The sequence below is a fragment of the Suncus etruscus genome, chromosome 15, assembly GCF_024139225.1.
Source record: "Suncus etruscus isolate mSunEtr1 chromosome 15, mSunEtr1.pri.cur, whole genome shotgun sequence".
Taxonomy (NCBI): domain Eukaryota; kingdom Metazoa; phylum Chordata; class Mammalia; order Eulipotyphla; family Soricidae; genus Suncus; species Suncus etruscus.
In genome coordinates, this window is record NC_064862.1 from 39340631 (window position 1) to 39363034 (window position 22404).

The following is a 22404-nucleotide window of genomic DNA, read 5'->3' on the forward strand; positions in this document are numbered from 1 at the left end:
TATTTTTTTATATTATTTTCCATTTATTTATCTATTCAATAATTATCTGCTGAATTGTACCATCTCTGTGCTAAATGATGGCAATAAGCTTTCAAGTTATTCAGAACTTCAGATAATTCTTAATTATAATAAATAATTTGTATAATGATAAAGGACTATGAAATTTCAAGTATATACAAAATCCAGCTTTGATGAGACTTTGAGATAACAGATAATATTTATCTTAAATATGAGCAATTAAAACTTGAATACAAGCTCCCTATAATTTTACTGATTATAATATCTGGAGACGTGATTAACAAATGAATTGACAGCATTTAGGGCCATACTAAGAAAAACACACTCCAGTAGTTGTAAAAGACCCACTGTGTGCTATGTTCAGAAATATATTAAAAGTTGATGTATTTAAAGGTATTTTTCAAAGAATAATTTTAGTTTAATAAATTTAGTTACATAACCATCAATGCAATCTAATTTTACATATTTTATCACCATCTTGATTCTTCAAGGCTTCTAGCATTTCTTACTGCTACACTCAAAAAAAACAAATATCCTCAGCATTACATATGGTCATATTAGTGCCAGCAGGGGTCACTCTTGAGTTCAAAGACAAGAGTAATTCCTAATCACTTGAACAGGTAGCAATTACACTCTAAAAATACATACATACATACATACATACATACATACATACATACATACATACATACATACATAATAAATAAAATTTCAAAACAACAATTTTATATCCTAAGAAAATAGTTTGCTACTCTTAACAAAACCAGGTTAGCAAAAAGAACAAAATTTTATCTGATGTAGTACAATAACTGACCTATTTGAATGAATAGTTCTAAAGTGAATCTCATATACAAAAAGAATAAAAATCGCACACACTTCAGCAAAACATTTTTTGAAAGTACCAACATTAAATCTTAAACTTTTTTTCTTTTTTTTATCACAAATAAATTCCATTCCATTTTTGAGATCTACATTTTATACTAACACATTAAAATTCTGAGAAGTCATCAAGCAAAATAAAAAAAAAATTGTTTTTATTTTTGGATCACATCCAGTGATGCTCAGGGTTATTCCTGGCTATGCACTCAGAAATAGCTCCTGGTTCAGGGGAATCGAACCGAGGTCCATCCTGGGTCAGCCACATGCAAGACAAACACCCTACCGTTGTTCTAGCGCTCCAGCCCTAATTAAAAAATATATTTTACTTATTTTAATTCAGCATATTTTAAATATATTAGATTGATGCCTCTCAAACTATCTTTGGTAAAGGATAGATTTTTCTTTTTAGTTTCCAATCTATCATTGTCTGATGCTCTAATAAAATACAACAAAAATTATTAGAGAAAATAAATTTTTAAAAGGAACCATATAACTCATGGATTTTAAATTCTTATATTCAAAAGACAAAAAAAGTGCTTGCTTAAAATATTTCAAATACTTTTGATAGTATTTTAAGAAGCTGAAGAGATATCACAGTGGGTAAGGTTCATGCCTTGTACACAGCAGACACAAGTTTGATCCCTGGCATTCCATATTGTTTCCCAAGAACTACCAGGATAACTCCTGAGTGCAGATCCAGTGTAAACTATGAGCATCACCAGATGTGGCCCCAACATAAACAAATGAACAATTTTTTCAAACACATGTTCTTAATATTTTTATCATAAGCTAGTAACCATATGAATGACCATGTCCATAGTTTATTTAAAGTAGGTATTGCAAGTAACACTGAATCCTCATCATCTCATAATACCATTAAAAATGAGTTGAACACTGGAGACTAATAATATAAAAGATAAAGGCACAATATGGAGAGGCTATATTCTAATTTTAAATAATTATTGAAGTAGTGTACCCACACATTGTAAGTACAACCAGAATTAAATTTAAAGTTACATTAGTTCTAACATGAATATTTTGTTCCTTTTGCAATAAGGCAGACTGAACTGTAAAAAAAGTTAGGAAACTTACTTCAAGGTCTCAAGTGACATCTGTAAATTGTAATTACGTTCCTGTTCAGGCAGCTTGGAGAATTCCACCAAACATGGATGTTGTCTTTTATTGTCATCTCTAACCTGAAACAGAATGGAAAATTTGACTTATAATTGTATCTAATGTCAGACAAGAACAATGGTCATACAATTATATTGTGGAAAGTAAAAAGGAAAGCAGAAAAAACTTAAGTTCTTTTAAAATTCTTTTAAAATCCAAACAAATAAATAAATAAAATCCAAATAAATAAAACACTATTTAATTATTTCATTTTCGAAGATGACAATTTGGGTACTAGAGATATAATATGATATATTAAGTTGCCTGCCTTAGATACTGAGATCCCTAGATACAGAGGTCTGATTGTATCACCCAGGATGGAGCAGAAGTCTTCCAAACACCACAAAAGCACCACCGGGAGAGTAAATGATCCTGAACAGAGTCTAGTTAATCCCATGACAATATACTCCAAGGGTGGAGAAACCCCATATCCCTTAGGCCAAGTGAATTCCTTTTCGAATGACCCCAATATTTACTGTGTCAGGGCAGGAGGGAAAAAAAAAGCAAAAAGCACAAAACATTGTTTATTTTTTATATATTATTTTTATCTTCATTTATTATTATTATTTTTATTTACCTATCTATTTTTGGTCGATTTCTTTGTTTTGGTGTGGTTATTGAAGTTGTTGTCCCCATTTATACTTAATTTTTCTCTTTTCTTTTCTTTCTTTATGTGCTCTGCCATGTTTCTTATCTCAAGACCATGGCGGGTTTTTTGTTTGTTTGGTTTTTTTTGTGGTGCTTATCGTTATTGTTGGAGTCCTCACTGGATATTTGACACTTCTTTTTGTACTGGTGGAGTGTTTCACCTTCCTTTTCTCCTTCGTCTCTCAAACCAATGATGAGAGCCTCTAGAAGGATTCCGCCCATTTTTGGCATATTCAACTTTTACCCCAGTTTATTACTTTTCTCTTCTTCAAACAAAACCACGTAACTTGAACTAACTAGTTCTGCCTCCCAGTTAGAGGGGGAAATAAGGGAGGCACCAAGACCAAACAGGTGCAAGACTACTAAGTAGTAGGCTAGGTACAGAGGGGACCACATATTCTAACAGCCCTGGGGGTGAGGGAAGAGGATATGGGAGGTAGGACAAAAACAGAGGTGTAGGGAGGACAAATTGGTGATGGGAATCCCCCCCTGATTTTATGTAAATATGTACCTAAAATATTATTGTCAACAATATGTAAGCCACTATGATCAAAATAAAATTATATTAAAAAAGTCAAGATTCCATAAAAAAAAGATAAATTTAATATTAATAAAATGTCTCTTATTTAGTCAAAAGAAAAGTTGCCTGCCTTGCATACAACCAATCTGAATTCAATCCTATGGATTGAATTCCCATATGGACCTCTGAATATGGCTTGATTGCCACCAGTTGTGACCTCTAACCACAGAACCTGAGCATAAAGAAAAGCTCCTGTGCATAGCTGGGTTTGATCCCCTATAAAAAAAAAATTGACAATCTGTTCCCAAATTCATACAGAAATATAAAAACTCTAATATTCATCCCAACAAAGCTAGCTCTATAATTTTGCATAAAATATTAATATTTAAGGTCAGTAATCAATATGCTATGCTAGTTACTATTAGCCTATTTAGCATATTCCTTGTGTCTATGCCTACTCTGCTCTTTTAGCCTCGTACTTCCTTCCAGTATCTGCTCCAATCTTATTTCTAAATGAGGTTTATTATACCCACCTTTCTAATCGAGCAATCAAGTAACCCACACTTGTTTTTTTTTTATTTTCCCTTAATAATAATTACACCAGCTAATTAACTAGATTCCTATTTATTAGATGACTGCCTATTTCCCTAAGCCAAAATCAAATAAGACCAATGCACAGGGATTTTGGTTTTTTGTTCTTTGCTGTGTTCTCAAACACCTACAATAGTCCTTGTAAATAATAGGCACTTAAAAATGTTTTGGAAATTGAAATGAATTCTATGTAATAAAAGTCTGGTGCCAATTTAGTTGCATAACAATTTTTTTATGTATTTAGAGCCAAACTGGATAATGGCACATCTGATTACTATCAGCTCCTTGAGGTGGTTCCAATTGTTCCTTTCACTCATATTAAAGTACATTCTGCTCTTATAAATTATTCTGAGGCTTTAATAATGCCAGTTAACCTAATTCAATCATTTTGTCATATTAATCTCTGAAGTATACATTAGCAATCAGAAGAAAGTAAATTTAATATTTTAGGACTGATTATAAAAAATGTTCTATACCTTTCATTAGTAATTGGGTTTTTAAAAGATTCTGGAGATTTAAATTATATAAGCATTACTATCTTGATGGCACCTAGATGACTGCCAGTTGCTGTCAGGAAGCAAATTATTCCTTGGGAATAATTATCAAGTTCTATAAACCACATAAAAAGTATGCAAACATAAGCAACTTTGCCTTTGTAAGTTTTCAGAAGTTACCAACCTAGGCATAAAACATTTATTCTTTTCTTTCTGGTGATCATTACAAATAAACATAATTTCTGCAAAAGAATATATATATACATCTAATTTAATGTGGAAATCTGAAAGTGAAATCCAACAATAATTCCACTGTTAACTCTAGATTCTAAATCTAAAACTAAAAATGCATGTTTCCAAGTCTGAGAACATTTACTCCTCACTTAGGTCAAATCCACTTCCTAAGTAGCACCACTACACACTTAAATATCAAGCTCAAACCAGAAATTTGTCAAGATTTCTTTCTTTTTCTTGACTATAATCCAAGCTCAGTATTCATAAATGTCTAAAACAGTCCTGTTCCTCCATACTCTCTTGAAGTGCATAGGAAGGAATCTCACTAGACCTCATGAAGGACAACCTCAATTTGCTGCTCACCTCTAGGCTCAGCAATCAGAGTTTCTTTGTAAAGCAGACATAATCATGTTATATTCCCCTAAACTTTCATCAATGTTCTTTTCCCTTAATAGAATAAAATCATATTCACCCCCAATCACTTTGAATTAGTTTTCTTATCTGCCTTATTGGACTCCCCACGTCAAAGTACAATGCCTTGTTCTTCACACTCTGGCAATCCTGAATTACTAAAATTGTCATTGCAAATGTCCAGCTGCTTTTACCTCCATAATAGGTTCTCTGTCTAGAATACTCTCTTGATCTCTGATTGCTAGATCACTTCCTACTTGTCCTAGAGAATTTATATCGGATATTTATTTTCTCCTGGAAGCCTTCCTAATTTCCCATAGAAATAATAATTCCTCTTATCATTCTGTAAACACATCCATTTCCATTATATACTTAGATTGCAATTGCTTGCAAGCAAATTAGTCAACTAAGCTAGAAATTCCAAAACTAAAAACCAAGACAAAGTGTTAAGGATTTTTTTCAGCCTTTGCACCCCAGTATGAAGCACAAAGTCAGGCAAATAGTAAGCATCTATTAAAAATCAATTGGCAGATAAGTGCCTGAATGTAGCTACCTGATATCACTTCCTTTTACAACTATTGCTTAATTCGATAAAAAAAAATTTCCTAAATACATGCAAAAGAAACTGCAAAATTCAATGTGAAAAAAAATAGAACAATATACTGAAGCATTATAACAGCAGGTAGGGTGCTTGCTTGTACTTGAGCAACGTGAGTTTGACCCTCGGAACTACATGTCACCAGACATGATCCATGAAAGCAGAACCAGGAATAAGTTCTAAGCACCACCAAGTGTGGCTCCCCTAAAAATATAAATAGATATGATACATATGACAGATATAGACAAATAAGCAACAAATATCAACTAGTTCTTTCTAGTAAACAGAATAAAATGTATTGAGACCATTCCATTTTTTTTTTTTTTTTTGGTTTTGGTTTTGGTCTTTGGGTCATGCCCGGCGGCACTCAGGGGTTACTCCTGAGCTCAGAAATCGCTCATGGCAGACACGGGGTACCATATGGAATGCTGGGATTCGAACCACCAGCCATCCTAGATTGGCTGCATTCAAGGCAAGCACCCCAGCGCTGTGCTACCTCCCTGGCCCCACCATTCCACATTTTTGTTTGTTTGTTCGTTTGTTTTTAGATCACACTCGGTAGCACTCAGGGATTACTCCTAGCTCTGTGCTCAGAAATAGCTCCTGGCAGGCTCTGGGGACTATATGGGATGCTGGTTTTTGAACCACCATTCTTCTGCATACAAGGCAAATGCCTTACCTCCATGCTCTATCTCCGGCCAACCAGTCCACATTTTTTATATTTTATATTATATATGCGTAACTGTGCTCACCTAGAAAGGTTCCTAAGAATACAAGTGTTTCATTCCATTATAATATATTTGACTGTGTCCTCCCTACCAAGAATATACCATGTATTTTAACCTGTCTGAGTCCAGATTAGGGATAACTTGGGGAAGCCATGTGAAGGAAGACCGAGAGGGACTTCATCATGTGAGGTATAGGAAATTAAAAGGTGAATATAGCAGCAATAGGTGGTGATAGTAAGCTTAGTGAAATTTTATTGGGAGAATAAATAATTAAAATTCATACTTTTCTAAGGGCTTTTTGTTTTGTTTTGGGAAGGGCACACTCAGTGACGCTCAGGAGTTACTCCTGGTTATGCACTCAGAAATCACTCCTGGGTTGGAGAACCATATGGGATGTCAGGGATCGAACCAAAGTCTGTCCTGGGTCAGCCACATGCAAGGCAAATGCCCTACAGCTGTGCTATACTCCAGCCCTATACTTTTCTAATTTTTTTTTTTTTTTTTTTGGTTTTTGGGCCACACCCGGTAACGCTCAGGGATTACTCCTGGCTATGCGCTCAGAAGTTGCTCCTGGCTTGGGGGACCATATGGGACGCCGGGGGATCGAACCTCGGTCCGTCCAAGGCCAGCGCAGGCAAGGCAGGCACCTTACCTCTTGCGCCACCGTCCAGCCCCACTTTTCTAATTTTTAATGAATAAACACAGCATGCACTCAATGCACAAAACAATCCTTTAAGGAACCATATGACATTTCAATGAAGACCATTTCCTTGAATATATAGCCCTTTACAATATTACCACTAACAATAATAATAAATGTTCTTTACAAAGTTCACTGCAATAAACTACATTTTAGGAGGGAGTATATTCATTTTTATATCTAGTTAAATGTAAGAAAGTTCTACAATCGAATGATAGTATAAAAACAAAGGTTTTGTCATGGTTTTGCTTTTTAACAAAAGGTATGAATGTTGGGAATACATGGGAAGCTGCCTGATTTTCTTTAACTCTAAATTTTATTGATTAACTGCAACCAAACTCTTTTAAAAAAATCATTAGAAAATAAACATAGTCATTATTTCTTAACCATTTTTGAATCTGTGGTGAACACTGTCCCATAAGACTAAGTTTCTATAAAAAAAAAAAACAGTACTAACAGAAATGGAACATCATGAGGAATGGAGAAAGTAAACTGAATATTTTCCATTCTCAAGTTTCACTTTCAATTTTAATGAAGTTTTTTACTAATCAGTTTGGAAATGAATGCATATAATCTGTATATATTAATCTTGAATCAAAAAGTTAGCTTTCATCTTAAAGATAAATTACTTTCAATTATTGGACAACTAAATAATTCTTCAATAAACCTGCCAATAATTTCATTCATTAAATTAGAAAAAAATGCTAAATCTAATGTGTAGGAAGAAAAATCAAATCAATAAATTCCTGTCAACACAAAGCAGTAGGGAAAACATTATGCTTTCAGAAAAATACATTAACAGAATGTTAAAATAAATTTCAAAATTATGTACCGGACCATACTGCCAGCCAAGTTCAATTTTATTCATAACCCAGAGTTCATGGATATTCTCCGCCAATCTTTCTCTTATCCTTTCTAAGTGAGGAGGCAGCACAATCTAAAATTAAACAAGAAAGGGAGGGACAAGGAAAAACACATCAGAAATAATTGTTAAAAGTACACTATTGTGTCTTTTGTACTATGAACAAAACTACCTTTTAAACTATTATAATACAATAATAGAAATAGTTATATTTATCTAATACAACAGTTGTAAAAACATAACTAGGGATATTCTTTAGGTAAAGTTTCTGGATCATTTTTCAGGTTGTGGAGCTCTTGTGTTTCCAACTAAATTTATTAACAAAATTTAGGAGAAAAGAAAATAGTGTTGGTGGGAGAAACCATCATTAAGGATGTCTAAGTATCTATGAGATAAACATATCAACTGTGAATTCCAAAGAAAAATTACTCTAAAATTCTTATATCAACCTGATCTGTATCCACAAACCTGAATGTTAAGAAAGTCCACTGACTTGGATAATACAGGATAATGGATAATACAGGGACTCTTTGAATCTATAACTACGTTGAAAATATGGTACCTAATTGTACACTGATTTGTATTTTGCTTTAATTCAGATCTGTTACATTTTTGTGCTTTCACAATATAAGCCTCAAAAAATATATATTTGTATCTGTTCCTATAAAAAAGTGGAAGTTCAATTACTTCTGTATAGAAAACTAAAAATTATTTTCCAGGCGAGGGGTGGGCTGTTTATGTCTGTTACATTAATTGTTAATATATGGCACTATTGGTCATCTAGTTATTTCACAACAAAACAAGCAAGCTAATGTCTACTATCCTCTGCTGGGCTAGGTTTCAAGAGGGAGTACCATATAGTTGCTTTCTTTCTTGAAATAGGAGTGGTTATCTAGCTAGGTCTTAGGAACCCCTAAATGTGTTACCACTGCATCATTCAATCATACAATCCCAGTCTACTTCTTACAATCATGTTCACTGTTCAAATTTGGTAAAACTAGACATCTTGACACCTTTCAAAAATTATAAACAAACTTTATGTTACCATAAAGACAGAAAAAGGGAGCATTGCAAAAAAAAAAAAAAAGATATTTGATTTAAGATAAAACATGTTTTTGCTAGACAGTTGAAGCTTCTGAGGCCGGCAATTATTTCTACTTCAGGCTTGAGAAAAAAGCCCTTTGCTCACCAAAACTAGTATAAAAAAAAAAACATAATATAGTCAACCTCATGGAAGTCCTTTATTACCCAAAGAAAGCAATGTTTAATTCATGTCCCATGTCAAAATACTTTTTCAATTACAAAACAAAAGAAGAATAATGACTAGAAATATTGAGTGCCAATCTGCAAGGTATCAAGCCAATGTGTTATTAATAATGTCAAACATATTCAGCACCCCAATCTTCAATTTTCTCAAGTTTCCAAATTAGGCGCTAGAGAACATAATTTTAATTTCCACCTAAAAAGGGTAATTAATTTCCTCAAAAACAGTAAATGTATATAACTGAGGAAAGAAGTGTAAAACTGTCTACCCTTTATAAAAATGTATTTTAAATTTGCATGCATAACTTCAAGCTGGACTGATTAAATAAATATGGTGACTAAGACCCTCTTATAACATCAGCAACAACAATCACAAAAATAAAAAACAGAAAATAGATGAATGATAATAGTAAGCATTACTTTATGAAACATGCCCCCATTATACATATAAGTTGTACCACTGCAAAATGCACATACATCAGGGGTAGTTTATGACAACAATACAACTGTCTGCCATGCCAAGTTCTTCAGAGTACCTGACTGGTATCCACAGGGATGGGCGTAAAGGCAGCTTGCGTCAGGGGCATCGTGGGGCCCAATAAGTCCCGTGTATAAGTTCTTTCTTGCTTGTACTCTCGGCTGTGTTCCACTTTCAACTTTTCTTTTGGCAAAACAGCTTCATAACAAGGTGCATAACCAGGTGGAGGAAGAAACTTAAATTCCCCATGTCTACCTCCAAGCAAAAAGCGTACCCTAAAAAGGATACTTGGATCAGTTTCATCTCTGGGGTACAGAGTAATTTCCCACCAACCAAATAAAAGGAATGAATTATTACTAACAAATTAACTTATGTATATTTAACCCTTTCGTTATTATCATGTTTGCACCTATGGACTTCTAATAATAAAAGGTATAATACAAATAAATTATCTTAATAATTATGTTAATAAACCAATGAAGATTCAGTACTCACTAAAGAAATGGCAAAAATACAAATCTAATCTATATATTTACCTATATTAAATTATAAGGTCAAGACAAAGTATAAACAAGAGAAAAATCACTTCCCAGTGCTCAAATTCTCAGGAAGGTCCTAAAAGTAGACACAAATCACATTTTCATCTGCTAAAGAAAATTTTATCTTCTAATCTTATTCAACAAGAACAATAAAACCTTGCCAAAATGTTTTATAAATCACATATATATTTTGAGTTCCACTGAACATAGTGTTTTGAAAATAAACTAAATCATGCCAGTTTCTTGGGAGTCTAATTTTTATTTTATTTATTTATTCATTTGTTTTGGTTTTTGGGCCACACCCATTTGACGCTCAGGGGTTACTCCTGGCTATGCGCTCAGAAATCGCCCCTGGCTTGGGGGGACCATATGGGACACCAGGGGATCGAACCGCGGTCCTTTCTTGGCTAGTGCTTGCAAGGCAGACACCTTACCTCTAGCGCCACCTTCCCGGCCCCAGGAGTCTAATTTTTAAGCAACTGATTCAAATTTGCACTGATCTTATTTTTAGGCCTTATCATTAGTTATAAAATGACAAAATTGTAAAAATAACTAAAAATAAAAACTCAAAATAAGAGGCAACACAGAAATTTTAAAGCATTCTATAAGTTTGTAGAAAAAAAATTAAGTACAGATCCACTCTAAGTAAATTACAAAGAATTTGGTTCATGGAAAGCTAATATTTCAACATTTCTCTTATACTAAATGATTATGAATTGTTCCTATAAGTAAAATTTTAAATAAAATAAAAAGTTCACAAGATCAAAAGAATGGCAGTAATAATAAGGAAGCCACTATTATTAAGTAAATGCATATAGACGCTAACAAATTGGGCCTCTTGTCATAAAAGACCATTGATTTTGTTTGTTTGCTAGCTTTGTGAAGGCTCTTAGGCTTTGCTCAGGGGGGCCAGAGTTCTTTTCCAATGATTTCCAATCATTCAGGCCCAGAGATCAGAAAATGTGGCTCTATTCCAGCTTAGTATAGCAGTGATTGTTAGGGCCAGAGCCAGGACTATACTAAATGATGGCCACATCTAATTGCAAGCAAGGTTTGCACCTTAACCTTTGTATAAGCTGTCCAGGTCCAATAATTGTTTATAGAATTCCAAGGAATTCATTTGAATGAATTCAATCATCCAATGAATTCATTCATTCCAAACAAATCATTTCTCTTCTCAGGTCTGAAGAGATAAAACAGGAGTAAAAGAAAATTTTATTTTTAATATTTCTTAAAAATCCATGATTCAGGGCCCGGAGAGATAGTACAGCGGCGTTTGCCTTGCAAGCAGCCCATCCAGGACCAAAAGTGGTTGGTTCGAATCCCAGTGTCCCATATGGTCCCCCGTGCCTGCCAGGAGCTATTTTTGAGCAGACAGCCAGGAGTAACCCCTGAGCAACACTGGGTGTGGCCAAAAAAAAAAAAATCCATGATTCAGGGCCCGGAGATATAGCATGGAGGTAAGGCATTTGCCTTTCATGCAGGAGGTCATCGGTTCGTATCCTGGTGTCCCATATGGTCCCCCGTGTCTGCCAGGAGCAATTTCTGAGCCTGGAGCCAGAAATAACCCCTGAGCACTGCCAGGTGTGACCCAAAAACCACAATAACAACAACAACAAAAATCCATGATTCAAAAAGCAAATGATTATTGAATTTTAGACATATCATGCTCTAATACCAATTCCATCCACACCAGTATTAATCTTTCTTGATCAAGGAATGTTACTCTGACCCCCTCATAGCATCCTTGACAGGCACATTTTTTGGGGGAGGTCACACCTGGAGGTGCTCAGGGGTTACTCCTGGCTCTATGATCAGAAATCACTCCTGGCAGGCTCGGGGGACCATATGGGATGCCAGGATTCGAACCACCATCCTTCTGCATGCAAGGCAAACACCTTACCTCTATGCTATCTCTCTGGCCCCAACAGGCACATTTGAAAGTGTGGTACAAACTCATGTTCAGTGTTATTGACTCTGTAATTTGAAATATGAAGGTGCTTTTTTTTTTTGTCATTTTTTGTATTGGGAGATCAAGTTCAGTTTCTAGAAGTACGTGTTTCCTGGCATCACAGGAAAAACTTCTTAGCACAAAGCCAGAAATCCTACGCTCCACAAGGAATAATCAGCTTCCTCTTCCCAATATATTTTACTTACAAAATAAAAAACATTTCTATTTCCACCTATCTATATTTTTAATTACTTTTTTTTTCTTGTAGTGGTGAGCTGATTTGCCTGTAGCACAAGCTTTGTGAATGAGAGCTCTTGACTCTATCCTAGCAGGAGATGATCCCCTGGAGTCTAGTCCCAAGGGCACTGAAGCTCCAGGAATAGGACATAAATACCATGAGGTGAGGTCCACATCTCCATCAAGACACACAATAAAAGTGTTACATGAAACTGTCTTTCCAGTTGATTAAAGAAAATTTACAAGTGTAACAGAGGACAGCAAATAGACAACATATTAGCTTATGCAGAAATTAGAGGTTTAGTGGAGAAAATGGAAGAATATTAGAAAAAGAATAGTAAAATTCATAAATATATATTTGAGAAAAACTTTTCAAGCATCTATTTTTCCTTATGAAATAGAAGAGTGAACTTAAAGTGACATGGTTTAGGGAAGATTGGTAAACAGCACATATTGAAATGGTAGACTTATCTAGACACATATCTAAATGTGAACCAAAAATTGAGCTTCAAAAGATTTCCCCCATGGGTTGAATTTTGCCTCTTCAAAGAACAGGCAACATGTCCAAGGGAGAGATGTCTGGAATTCAGAGGGAAGGAGAAAGAAAAAGGGGTGATGGCAAATACAGACTCTTCTGTGAAAACATGAAAGAAAAAAAGAAAACAGAAAAATACTAACTTTATTCCTGCAGAAAAACTCACAACGGGGAAGAAGAGACCATCAATGTTGAAATTTTCAAACATTCCTTGAACAGGTTGTCCATTAATTCGAAATGAAATGCTAGGGGCACTTAGATCTAAACAGCAGCTGATGACATCATCAGTTCTTAAGAGATGCTGGTTTGGTGAACTTACAGTACGAGCAATGCAACCTATACAAGAAAACAATAAGAAAATAAATGGATTTTTATCTCAGAAAATCATCTTCACAGTCAAAGTAAATGATGCAAATTGATGATAAATCAATGCACAATAATAACAACATACTTCTATAAACCTTAGTAATGCTTTTTATGTTGTTTTATTTTAGAAACTATATATTACTTTAGAAATGATAATAATTTGTTGACCATCAACAAATTATTTACTGTCTCTAATCCTTTATTTCCTATAAACTAAATGTCATCACCTGGTGGAGTTGTTATGATTAAATTAATGTTCATCAGAACAGAGTCTCAAACACAACAGGTATTTCATGGTAGTCCCTTTCCAAAATAGTTAATCCCTTTTATTTAAAAAATAAAAATATAGAAGACAATAATTTATGCATTCTTTACAGAACAAATATATACTAATTGGTTTGCTGTTGTTTTACAGTTGATTTTTGCAGAGATTTTCAGTTGCTTTCCCATCTTTGATAGGATACAATTTGAGGCCTAAAAATGATACTTGAATAAGGTTATTACTTGCCCTAGTCAAGCTCTGGCCTAGACACATCCTGTTTATGCCAGAATTCTTTGCTAATTAGACACAGAAGCACATTGGAAGAAAAAAAACGCTGAGGTTCTCCTATGCATACATGCTCACAAAACAACATTTTGAAAAAGACATAAAAAAATGTGGCTTTATAATACAATGTTTGCTCTGGCACAACCTTTAAAAATTTCTAGGAAGTCAAAATTTTCACAAGCTACATATATAAAATGCAAGTTGTAGAGCATATCTACTTTTTACAGTGTGGACATTATTTTGTCAATGTCTAAATATGTTGGTGATAACTTTACAAACAAGTGCTTCTTCAAGATTCTCTAAATAAAAAGAAATTATAAATGTAATACCAGTTACTGAAACAGAGCTAGATACTGTGTTTTCAAGATAAATGTTATTTCACTGATAATTATTATATGATTCAATTTAAGAATAATCATTTTAATAAGGTTAGTGACTACTCAAGAACCACCACAGGACACTGGCTTTGTAATAATTGAAACAAAAAAGTAAGATAAACAATCTCAGTAGCACACAATTGAAAATCCAGTTTCACAGCACTCACATTGATGAAGTGATTTAGAGACATTTATGTAAGGAAACTTGGGAGCTGTGTTATTGTTCTTTGTAAGGCAGAAGGTCAAAAGCTTTTTATTCCTTTTTTGTTTGGTTGGTTTTGAGGTCACACCCAGCACTGCCCACGGTTAGTGACCTTCTGGCTCTACAACTAAGGAATCACTCCTGAAAGGTTTGAGAAACTATATAGGATGCTAGGAATGGGACCCAGATCAGCAGTGTACAACCAAGAGCCTTCCCTGCTGTATCATCACTCCAGCCTCAATTACTCTTGTTTCTGATTTATAGGTCCTAGATTATAAATATGCACCCATTTTCCCTGTACAATTCTTTGACATCCTGCCATACTTTTATATTTATATTCTGCAAAAGACAACCATTTATCCCACATCTTTGGCCCTTCGACACTCTTTGGAATTGGATACCTCAAATCTAATTCTGCATTTTCGGGGGCAACTATATATTAGTTTAAATTGGATAAAGATAAATGAAGATCAGGTTCAAAACCTGTGCTTATGAGCCAAATTCTGGTTTCAAAGAACATTTCCACTGTATAGGTACGGACGTAATTGGGAAGGAATGTGCTCTACTGCAGAAATCATAGATATTTAACCTTTTACATTCTACTTCAAATACATGGAAAAGAAAAGGGTTATGCTCCAAATATCTGAATTAGTACAAATTGACCCAGAGTAATGAACCAGAAGTTAATTTATTTAGATTTGTCTTTGTTAACTGTGAATCTAAAATTAGAAAATCATTAAGCAGATGCCATTGATTTGGGGGTGAGGAACAGACATATCTTTCAACTACATATATAATATAACATATTTTCTTGAATTAAGAATTAAAGTTGAATATTTTATCCTCATAAAGTTACAAGATCATTTTCTCCTCAAATTCCAGATCCTACTGTTTCTTTCCTGCAATATTGTAATAAAACCACTACATTTTTACTGATTTTATTGTTCTGTTTACCAGACATTTTATAATGAAATCACACTATATACCTTTCAACCCTCTAATCAATTAGTTCAGTGAAATGAAAGTAAAAGCATTAGGGGCGGGAGAGATAGCATGGAGGTAAGGCGTTTGCCTTTCATGCAGGAGGTCATCGTTTCAAATCCTGGTGTCCCATATGGTCCCCCGTGCCTGCCAGGAACAATTTTTGAGCCTGGAGCCAGGAATAACCCCTGAACACTGCCGGGTGTGACCCAAAAACCACAAAAAAAAAAAAAAAGAAAGAAAGAAAGTAAAAGCATTAAACTAAATGTAAAATTGAAAATGGCAAAGCAGTGTTGACTAAAATAATTAGAAGTCTTTCACCATTGTTTTATCAATTCATGCCCTTTTCTCTCATTTATATCCATATTGCAGTGGTCCTCAAACTACAGTCCAAGAGCCACATATTGTATTTATTCCCGTTTTGTTTCTTCACTTTAAAATAAGATATAAGGCAGTGTGCATAGGAATTTGTTCATAATTTTTGTTTTTACTATAGTCTGGCCCTCCAGCGGTTTAAGGGACAGTGAACTGGTCCCCTGTTTAAAAAGTTTGAGGACCCCTGGTATAATGTGAAAACAAGTTAGCATGTTTCATTAATTCACATGAAGTGTACCTATTTCCTATGGAAAATAACCAGAAGCTAAAGAAATGCAATATAGTGCATCAAGGATGAAGGTTAAATTATTATAAAATAAATGTTAGTCTTGCTATATGTTTATCATCTATTCTGAGGTCAGTGCTCATTGCTTTCTTTGTTCAGTTGGTTGGACAAATTTACTGTAGAGGTAAATATAATGGGTTGAGTAAATATGCCTGTATGCTAAGCAAAATATGCTAGTATATAAAACATGGTATACAAGTAAATGGATTTAAAAGGCACACCCCAATTGTTAGACCAAATATATAGAATACAGTCTTAGCTTATGTACCTATTGAGTTGTTTGCACTGAATAAAACAATCATAAGCAATACTTATGTGAAGTTTAAAAATATATATGTTCCTGCTAATACAGATTTAATTCAAGTTCATATAAAGTACTTTTCATGTTGTGAAAATTACACATCAATAATAACAAATTCAGTTTCTTATAATGTAAGATAATTTTCCACATCTTCCATATGCTATATGTGTTGAAAAATAATATAGGGAATACTCATGTTATCAAAAACATAAGAAGCCAATTTCTTCCTCACATTTCCCAGGAATTTTTTTTTGTTCTTCTTTTTATATTAGAAGTTAAAGATGTGTACAAAATAATTAAAGTAGGTAATGATTTTTGTGATTTACTTACAAAGCAAAATAGCACCTTTAAAATATTGTTTATAAGTAATACAGTTTGTTGTAATATACTGTAATTGTAATCAATTTCTTTTTCCCTAGTTATTTATAATTTTACTATCATTTTAATGTTAAATTATGAATGATGAATACATTCAATATAAGAAGTGCCAAGAAGACATACAATATAAAAAGTACTAAGAGCTTTCATCAAAACAGAGCATGAGCAAAAGAGTTCCTTCAAGTATGTTGTAAATAAAAATCCATAGCCCTTACCTGACCAGAGATGAAGACCATCAAATCCATAGGAAAACAGGTCGTCTCCAACACCATTTCCACCCCACTCTTCACCTCCGCCAGGGTATGGAGAATAACCTTCAGTGGAAGCCCAGCCCACTCGAAGATGAGTCGCTTCTGCTGTCACAAATGGTTGTGTGTGGTCCACCATCAATTCATAATACCATTTTTTATACTGAGCAGAACCTTCACTGACGCCCAGAAAAATATTGGGCCTCATGCTTTAAAGAGACATGTAAAAGCATCAATATATTTCATTGCTTCCATTTATATCTCACTATTTTAAAGAAGTCAGATGTGACACTTAAGGATAAATGTCCTTATCTACTAAAAATACTATTAAAACAATTTGAGGTTATTCTATGCATTGACAGCCAGTCTCACTGTTATCATTAAGTAAATGGTGTTTACTTCTTATATTACTTGACAGTACCTCAAGATTCTAATACTATTTTTCTCAATTTGTCCTCAGCAGAATATATAAGACTTACATGTTTAGGATGAAACAATATACAAGATTTCAAAACTAATAGTACTACAATGCTAAGTATTAAGCATTAATATTATGCAACAGTTTTAAATTAAGCTCATTAATATAGAAATTAGAAGCAAATCAAGTTAACGAAGGAAATACAGTGGCTAATACACTTTGTCATGTATCTTATCTTACCCTAAAAAGATTTTCTAGTTAGGTGTAGGGAAATATATACCCTATATACTATGAATTGTTAAACGCTTCAAGAATTATCAATCATTAATTGCAGGCCTACTATATTAAGAAATGTGAAGGCTGGGGCCGGGAAGGTGGCACTAGAGGTAAGGTGTCTGCCTTGCAAGCGCTAGCATAGGACGGACAGCGGTTCGATCCCCCGGTGTCCCATATGGTCCCCCCAAGCCAAGGGCAATTTCTGAGTGCATAGCCAGGAGTAACCCCTGAGCGTCAAAAAAAAAAAAGAAAGAAAGAAAAAAAAGAAATGTGAAGGAAGTTTTTCTAGGCAATTCTGTTTAAAACAATATATATAGAAATATATAGGAACCCCCCCCTCCATTAATGGGTATATCCTAGGTGACAGATGAATAAAGTGCATAAAAATCATTACTATTACACTTAATAATCTCTTATTTATAGGTTTATTTGTTTATGATTTGGGAACCACACCCGGAAGTTTTCAGGGGTTATTACTGGCTCTGCACTCAGGAATCACTCCTGAGTATTTTATAAGACCATATGATATACAAGGGATTAAATCCAGGTGGGCCAAATGTAAGGCAAATGCCCTGTCTCTGTACTCTTCTGTACTCTGGGCGCAATTACATGTTTTACTTATTATTGTCAGCATTTTTGTTTATTACAAGGAAGAGAACATAACATGAAGAAAGTCATAATTCTGGGCCTAATATTTTAATTTACAGAAGTCATATAAATTATGTGAAATGTTTGAAAAGTAGTAGAAGGGCTAGAACACAATATTCAGTGAATATCTGATCTCTCAAAAATATATAATCTAAAACACTTTATAACTACTTACAAATATAAACATAATTATCTTTAATACCAGATTTGAATATTTTATATTCTAATCGATTTTTCTTACACATAGTGGGCATTTCAAAATTGATACAAAAGAATAGTGTTTATATATATGTATATATATTGGTTTTTGGGCCACCCCAGTGACGATTAGGGGTTACTCCTAGCTCTGTGCTCAAAAATTGCTCCTAGCTTGGAGGACCATATGGGACGCTGGGGTAATCAAGCCGTAGTCTGTCCTGGGTTAGCCACATGCAAGGCAAACCCCTTACTGGAACTTCATTGCTCTGGCCCAGATTTTCATATTTTGAAGAAAGCATAAAATCTAACTATATATGACTATGCCAAAATATAGTCATCACTCACTCCTACAGATGTCAAACAGAATCTACATATGGACATGAACAAAACTTCAAATGTAATGATTTATTATATTTCTCAAACTGGTAGAAAAAAATCTACTCACTGAGGAATACAGAAGATATTTACAAATTATTTAATATTATAGTTTTTGTTTCTGATGGTATTATGCAGAATATATGATAAAATTATGTATTAGTACCAACAAATGTGACTTTAGATCCTCTAATCAACTGTAATTTCACCTCTGCTATATAATCAAAATATAGAAAATAATGAGTTTTATTGGTGGGGTTTAAAGAATATAATTCTGGAAACTCTGGGCTAATCTATTTTCTGATTGTGTTTTGTGAAGCAGAACAATCTTGCATGACAGTTAAAAATAAAATAATAAAGAGAATTATTTTTAAATAACTAATAAAATACGGTTTTCTCAAACTACAATAAGGAATAGAATTCACCATAAAACCATCAGTCTAGGTATCTGGGGAATGAGTGATGAAAGAGCAGACATATGAGATGGTAACAAGATGGGAATAAGTCATTATAATGCCTTAGCTCCAGAGCTGAAACATGAATTCCTTTGTTAGGTTATCAATTTTGTGACTTTATCTATCTGAATCTACCTGCTGACATGATTCACAAGGCGTGTCTGTAATAACAAATCTCTTCCTGGCAGGAGATTGTCACAAATGAGATGCTGGTTAGAACGAACTGCTACTCCGTGGCAGACACAGAGAGAGCACAGCACATCTAGAACCTGGGAAGAGAAACTCTCAGTCATATTTTCAAGTACAGGCTGTATGTTACACAAAGGCAAACACATTTTCTCCAGTTATCTCTGACAGTTATTTCACTATAACAACAGAACACTCACTTATTTTAATAGTTTCCTTCCTGCACAAATTGAGAATTGAGCATATTTCATTGATGTTATGAATAACACTAAGTTATATTATCTGCATGTATAGTAGATTAAAATGTCATTAAAAATGACACCCACTCTGGATAATTTTCAAAACATGTTTAAAATATTTTTCTAATCAAGTTTAAAAATATTTAAAAGATTTCAGAATTAATTTAAGGTAATAAAATAGCTGACTTACCTTGTGATTTCTTCCATGTTTGTCTAGAAGTGAAATGATGGATTTAATATGTCCTTCTTTGATAATATTTAAAGCTTCTGGGCTTTCTACTAACACACAGTGTAAAACTTCAAGAATACCTAAAGATGAAAAATAAAAGAAAATATTGATAACTCATCTACAATAGCCATTGTCTTCTCTTTTCTCTGTGTGTTCAGCACAAAATTATGACTCAATGTATTTATCACATGGCATTGTGATTAATAATATGCAGTGTTGAAGGGGGAAGAAAGATTCCACTTAAAGAACATTAAGAGAGACATTCCAGGACATGTTCTGGATTAGAAACCTATGAGTGAAATTGGTAAATTATGGTGGATTGTATAATCTTTATTTAAAATCTTGAGAAATTTCCATAATTATTCCCAAAGAGCCTGGATCAGTTTACATTTCTACCTAAAAATACAAAAGATATATATATATATATGTATATTATCCTTTGCCTCATTGACACTTTTATAGTGTCTTTGTATATAGTTTATTCTCAGAGTATGAGATAAAATTTCATTGAGGTTGTTTTTTTCTTTTTGCATTTTTCCAATAGTATGGTAGAAGAAGAAATTTTTATGTATCTCTAAAGTATGTACTCTTGAGAGAAGTGTCTAAATATTTCTTCCCAGTTCTGATATTTTATATATTTTGTCATTGAGCTGTATGAATTCTGCAATACGTCGATTATTAATTGTTTTGGATACATAAATATACATAAATTTTCTTCCACTCGGCAGGGTGTCTTTTCATTTTACTGGCAGTGATTTTAATTGTACAAAAATTTTTGCGTTTGATATAGTCCCAGTTATATTTTACTTTGTTTTATTTTCTGTTTCCCTTGCTATGCCTGAGTTTCCAAAGACATCATTTAGAGCAAGTATGTGAAAAGTTTTATCTATGTTTTCCAATGCACATTTTGCTTTCAGGCAGGTCTTAAGTCTAAGATTTTTATCAGTCTTTTGTTTGTATTTTAGTGTGAAAGCATGACCCAGTCTCCTTTTTTTTTTGCAATTCCACCTGTAACTCCATACCTCAAGTTTTTTTGAGAGACCATGATTTACAATGTTGTTAATGAAATTTTTATGTGTAAGATTTTATATCACAACCACTGCAGAGGGTCAGTTTCTCTCCATTCATGACTAAAGGGCCTTTAGCATCCAAACCTACTCCACTGTAAGTTCAGTTCTGAAGTCCTACTCTCAGGTTCTGATACTTTTAGACATTCATTATATTCCCTTACTATGTTTCTTTATATTTCACACATGAAAATAATTGTTTGTCCTTATTAGACCATATGCAGGTCTAAAATCAAGATCTCTAAACATGGGACCAGAGAGAGAATGGAGGTAAGGCGTTTGCCTTCATGCAGAACGTTGGTTTGAATCCCGGCATCCTATCTGGTTCCCTGAGCCTTCCAGGAGTGATTTCTGAGCAGAGAGAGTCAGGAGTAATCCCTAAGTGCTGCAGAGTGTGACCCCCCCACACCAAAACAAAAGATCTCTAAACATTTTGAATTAACTGTTATAATGATATAAAATAGGAATAAGAATTCTTTTTCTCTTTTTGGTTTTTGGTCACACTCGGCAGTGTTCAGGGGTTAATCCTGGCTCTGTGTTCAGAAATAGCTCCTGGTAGGCTGGGAAGGAGAACCATATGGGATGCCGGGAATCAAACCACCGTCTCTTGGGTTGACCTCTGTGATATCTCTCCGGCCCCCAAATTCATTTTTTTGTATGTGGCTGACCATTTTACTAATAATTTTCTTAAAAGGATTTGTGTCGGGCCCCGAGAGATAGAACAGCGGCGTTTGCCTTGCAAGCAGCCGATCCAGGACCAAAGATGGTTGGTTTGAATCCCAGTGTCCCATATGGTCCCCCGTACCTGCCAGGAACTATTTCTGAGCAGACAGCCAGGAGTAACTCCTGAGCACCGCCGGGTGTGGTCCAAAAAACAAAAACAAAAACAAAAACAAAAAAGATTTGTGTCTACCTCATATACTTGAATATTTTATCAAGGATTAGCTGTTAATATACTTGAGAGACCATATTATTAAGAAAAGTCCCATAAGAACCATAGAATATTTCCTGCATGTAAACCAAGTAGAAAGTTTTCAAAATCTCAAGAGAAGTTTACTTTCTTTCAAAAAATAAAAAATAAATAAGCTGCTCAGGTATACAAAATATCGGAACTATATTGTCATCATAATCTATCGTTGGTTTAAATCCAAATTCATTTTAAATCTAAAAATAGTTAATGATCATTGCTTCACTAATGCCTAATTCATAAGAACAATATTTATTTCACTAACAGTTCTCAGGAGATAACAGCTATAACTCTTTCTAAATATTCTTTTACCGTGGCGATTCTACCCACTTTTTATCTTGTTTTCTCTTTGTGAGCTGTTCAATAAGGAATTTTGGTGGAAGAGTCCCTCAGTTTAATACTTATGATTGAACCATGTCATGGGGA

The 22404-nt window shown here is 34.0% G+C and overlaps 1 protein-coding gene across 1 annotated transcript in view; it reads right to left on the bottom strand.

The window, feature by feature from the left end:
- Nucleotides 1-22404, bottom strand: part of RYR2 (ryanodine receptor 2) — a 685578-nt gene that overhangs the window by 286925 nt on the left and 376249 nt on the right. Inside the window, exons 18-24 of the mRNA XM_049789034.1 lie at nt 19906-20024; nt 19426-19559; nt 16888-17129; nt 13003-13195; nt 9656-9872; nt 7827-7931; nt 1990-2093 (exon numbers count right to left, since the gene is read on the bottom strand). Of these exons, the coding sequence (XP_049644991.1) occupies nt 1990-2093; nt 7827-7931; nt 9656-9872; nt 13003-13195; nt 16888-17129; nt 19426-19559; nt 19906-20024 (1114 nt within the window). The remainder of the gene's footprint in view (nt 1-1989; nt 2094-7826; nt 7932-9655; nt 9873-13002; nt 13196-16887; nt 17130-19425; nt 19560-19905; nt 20025-22404) is intronic.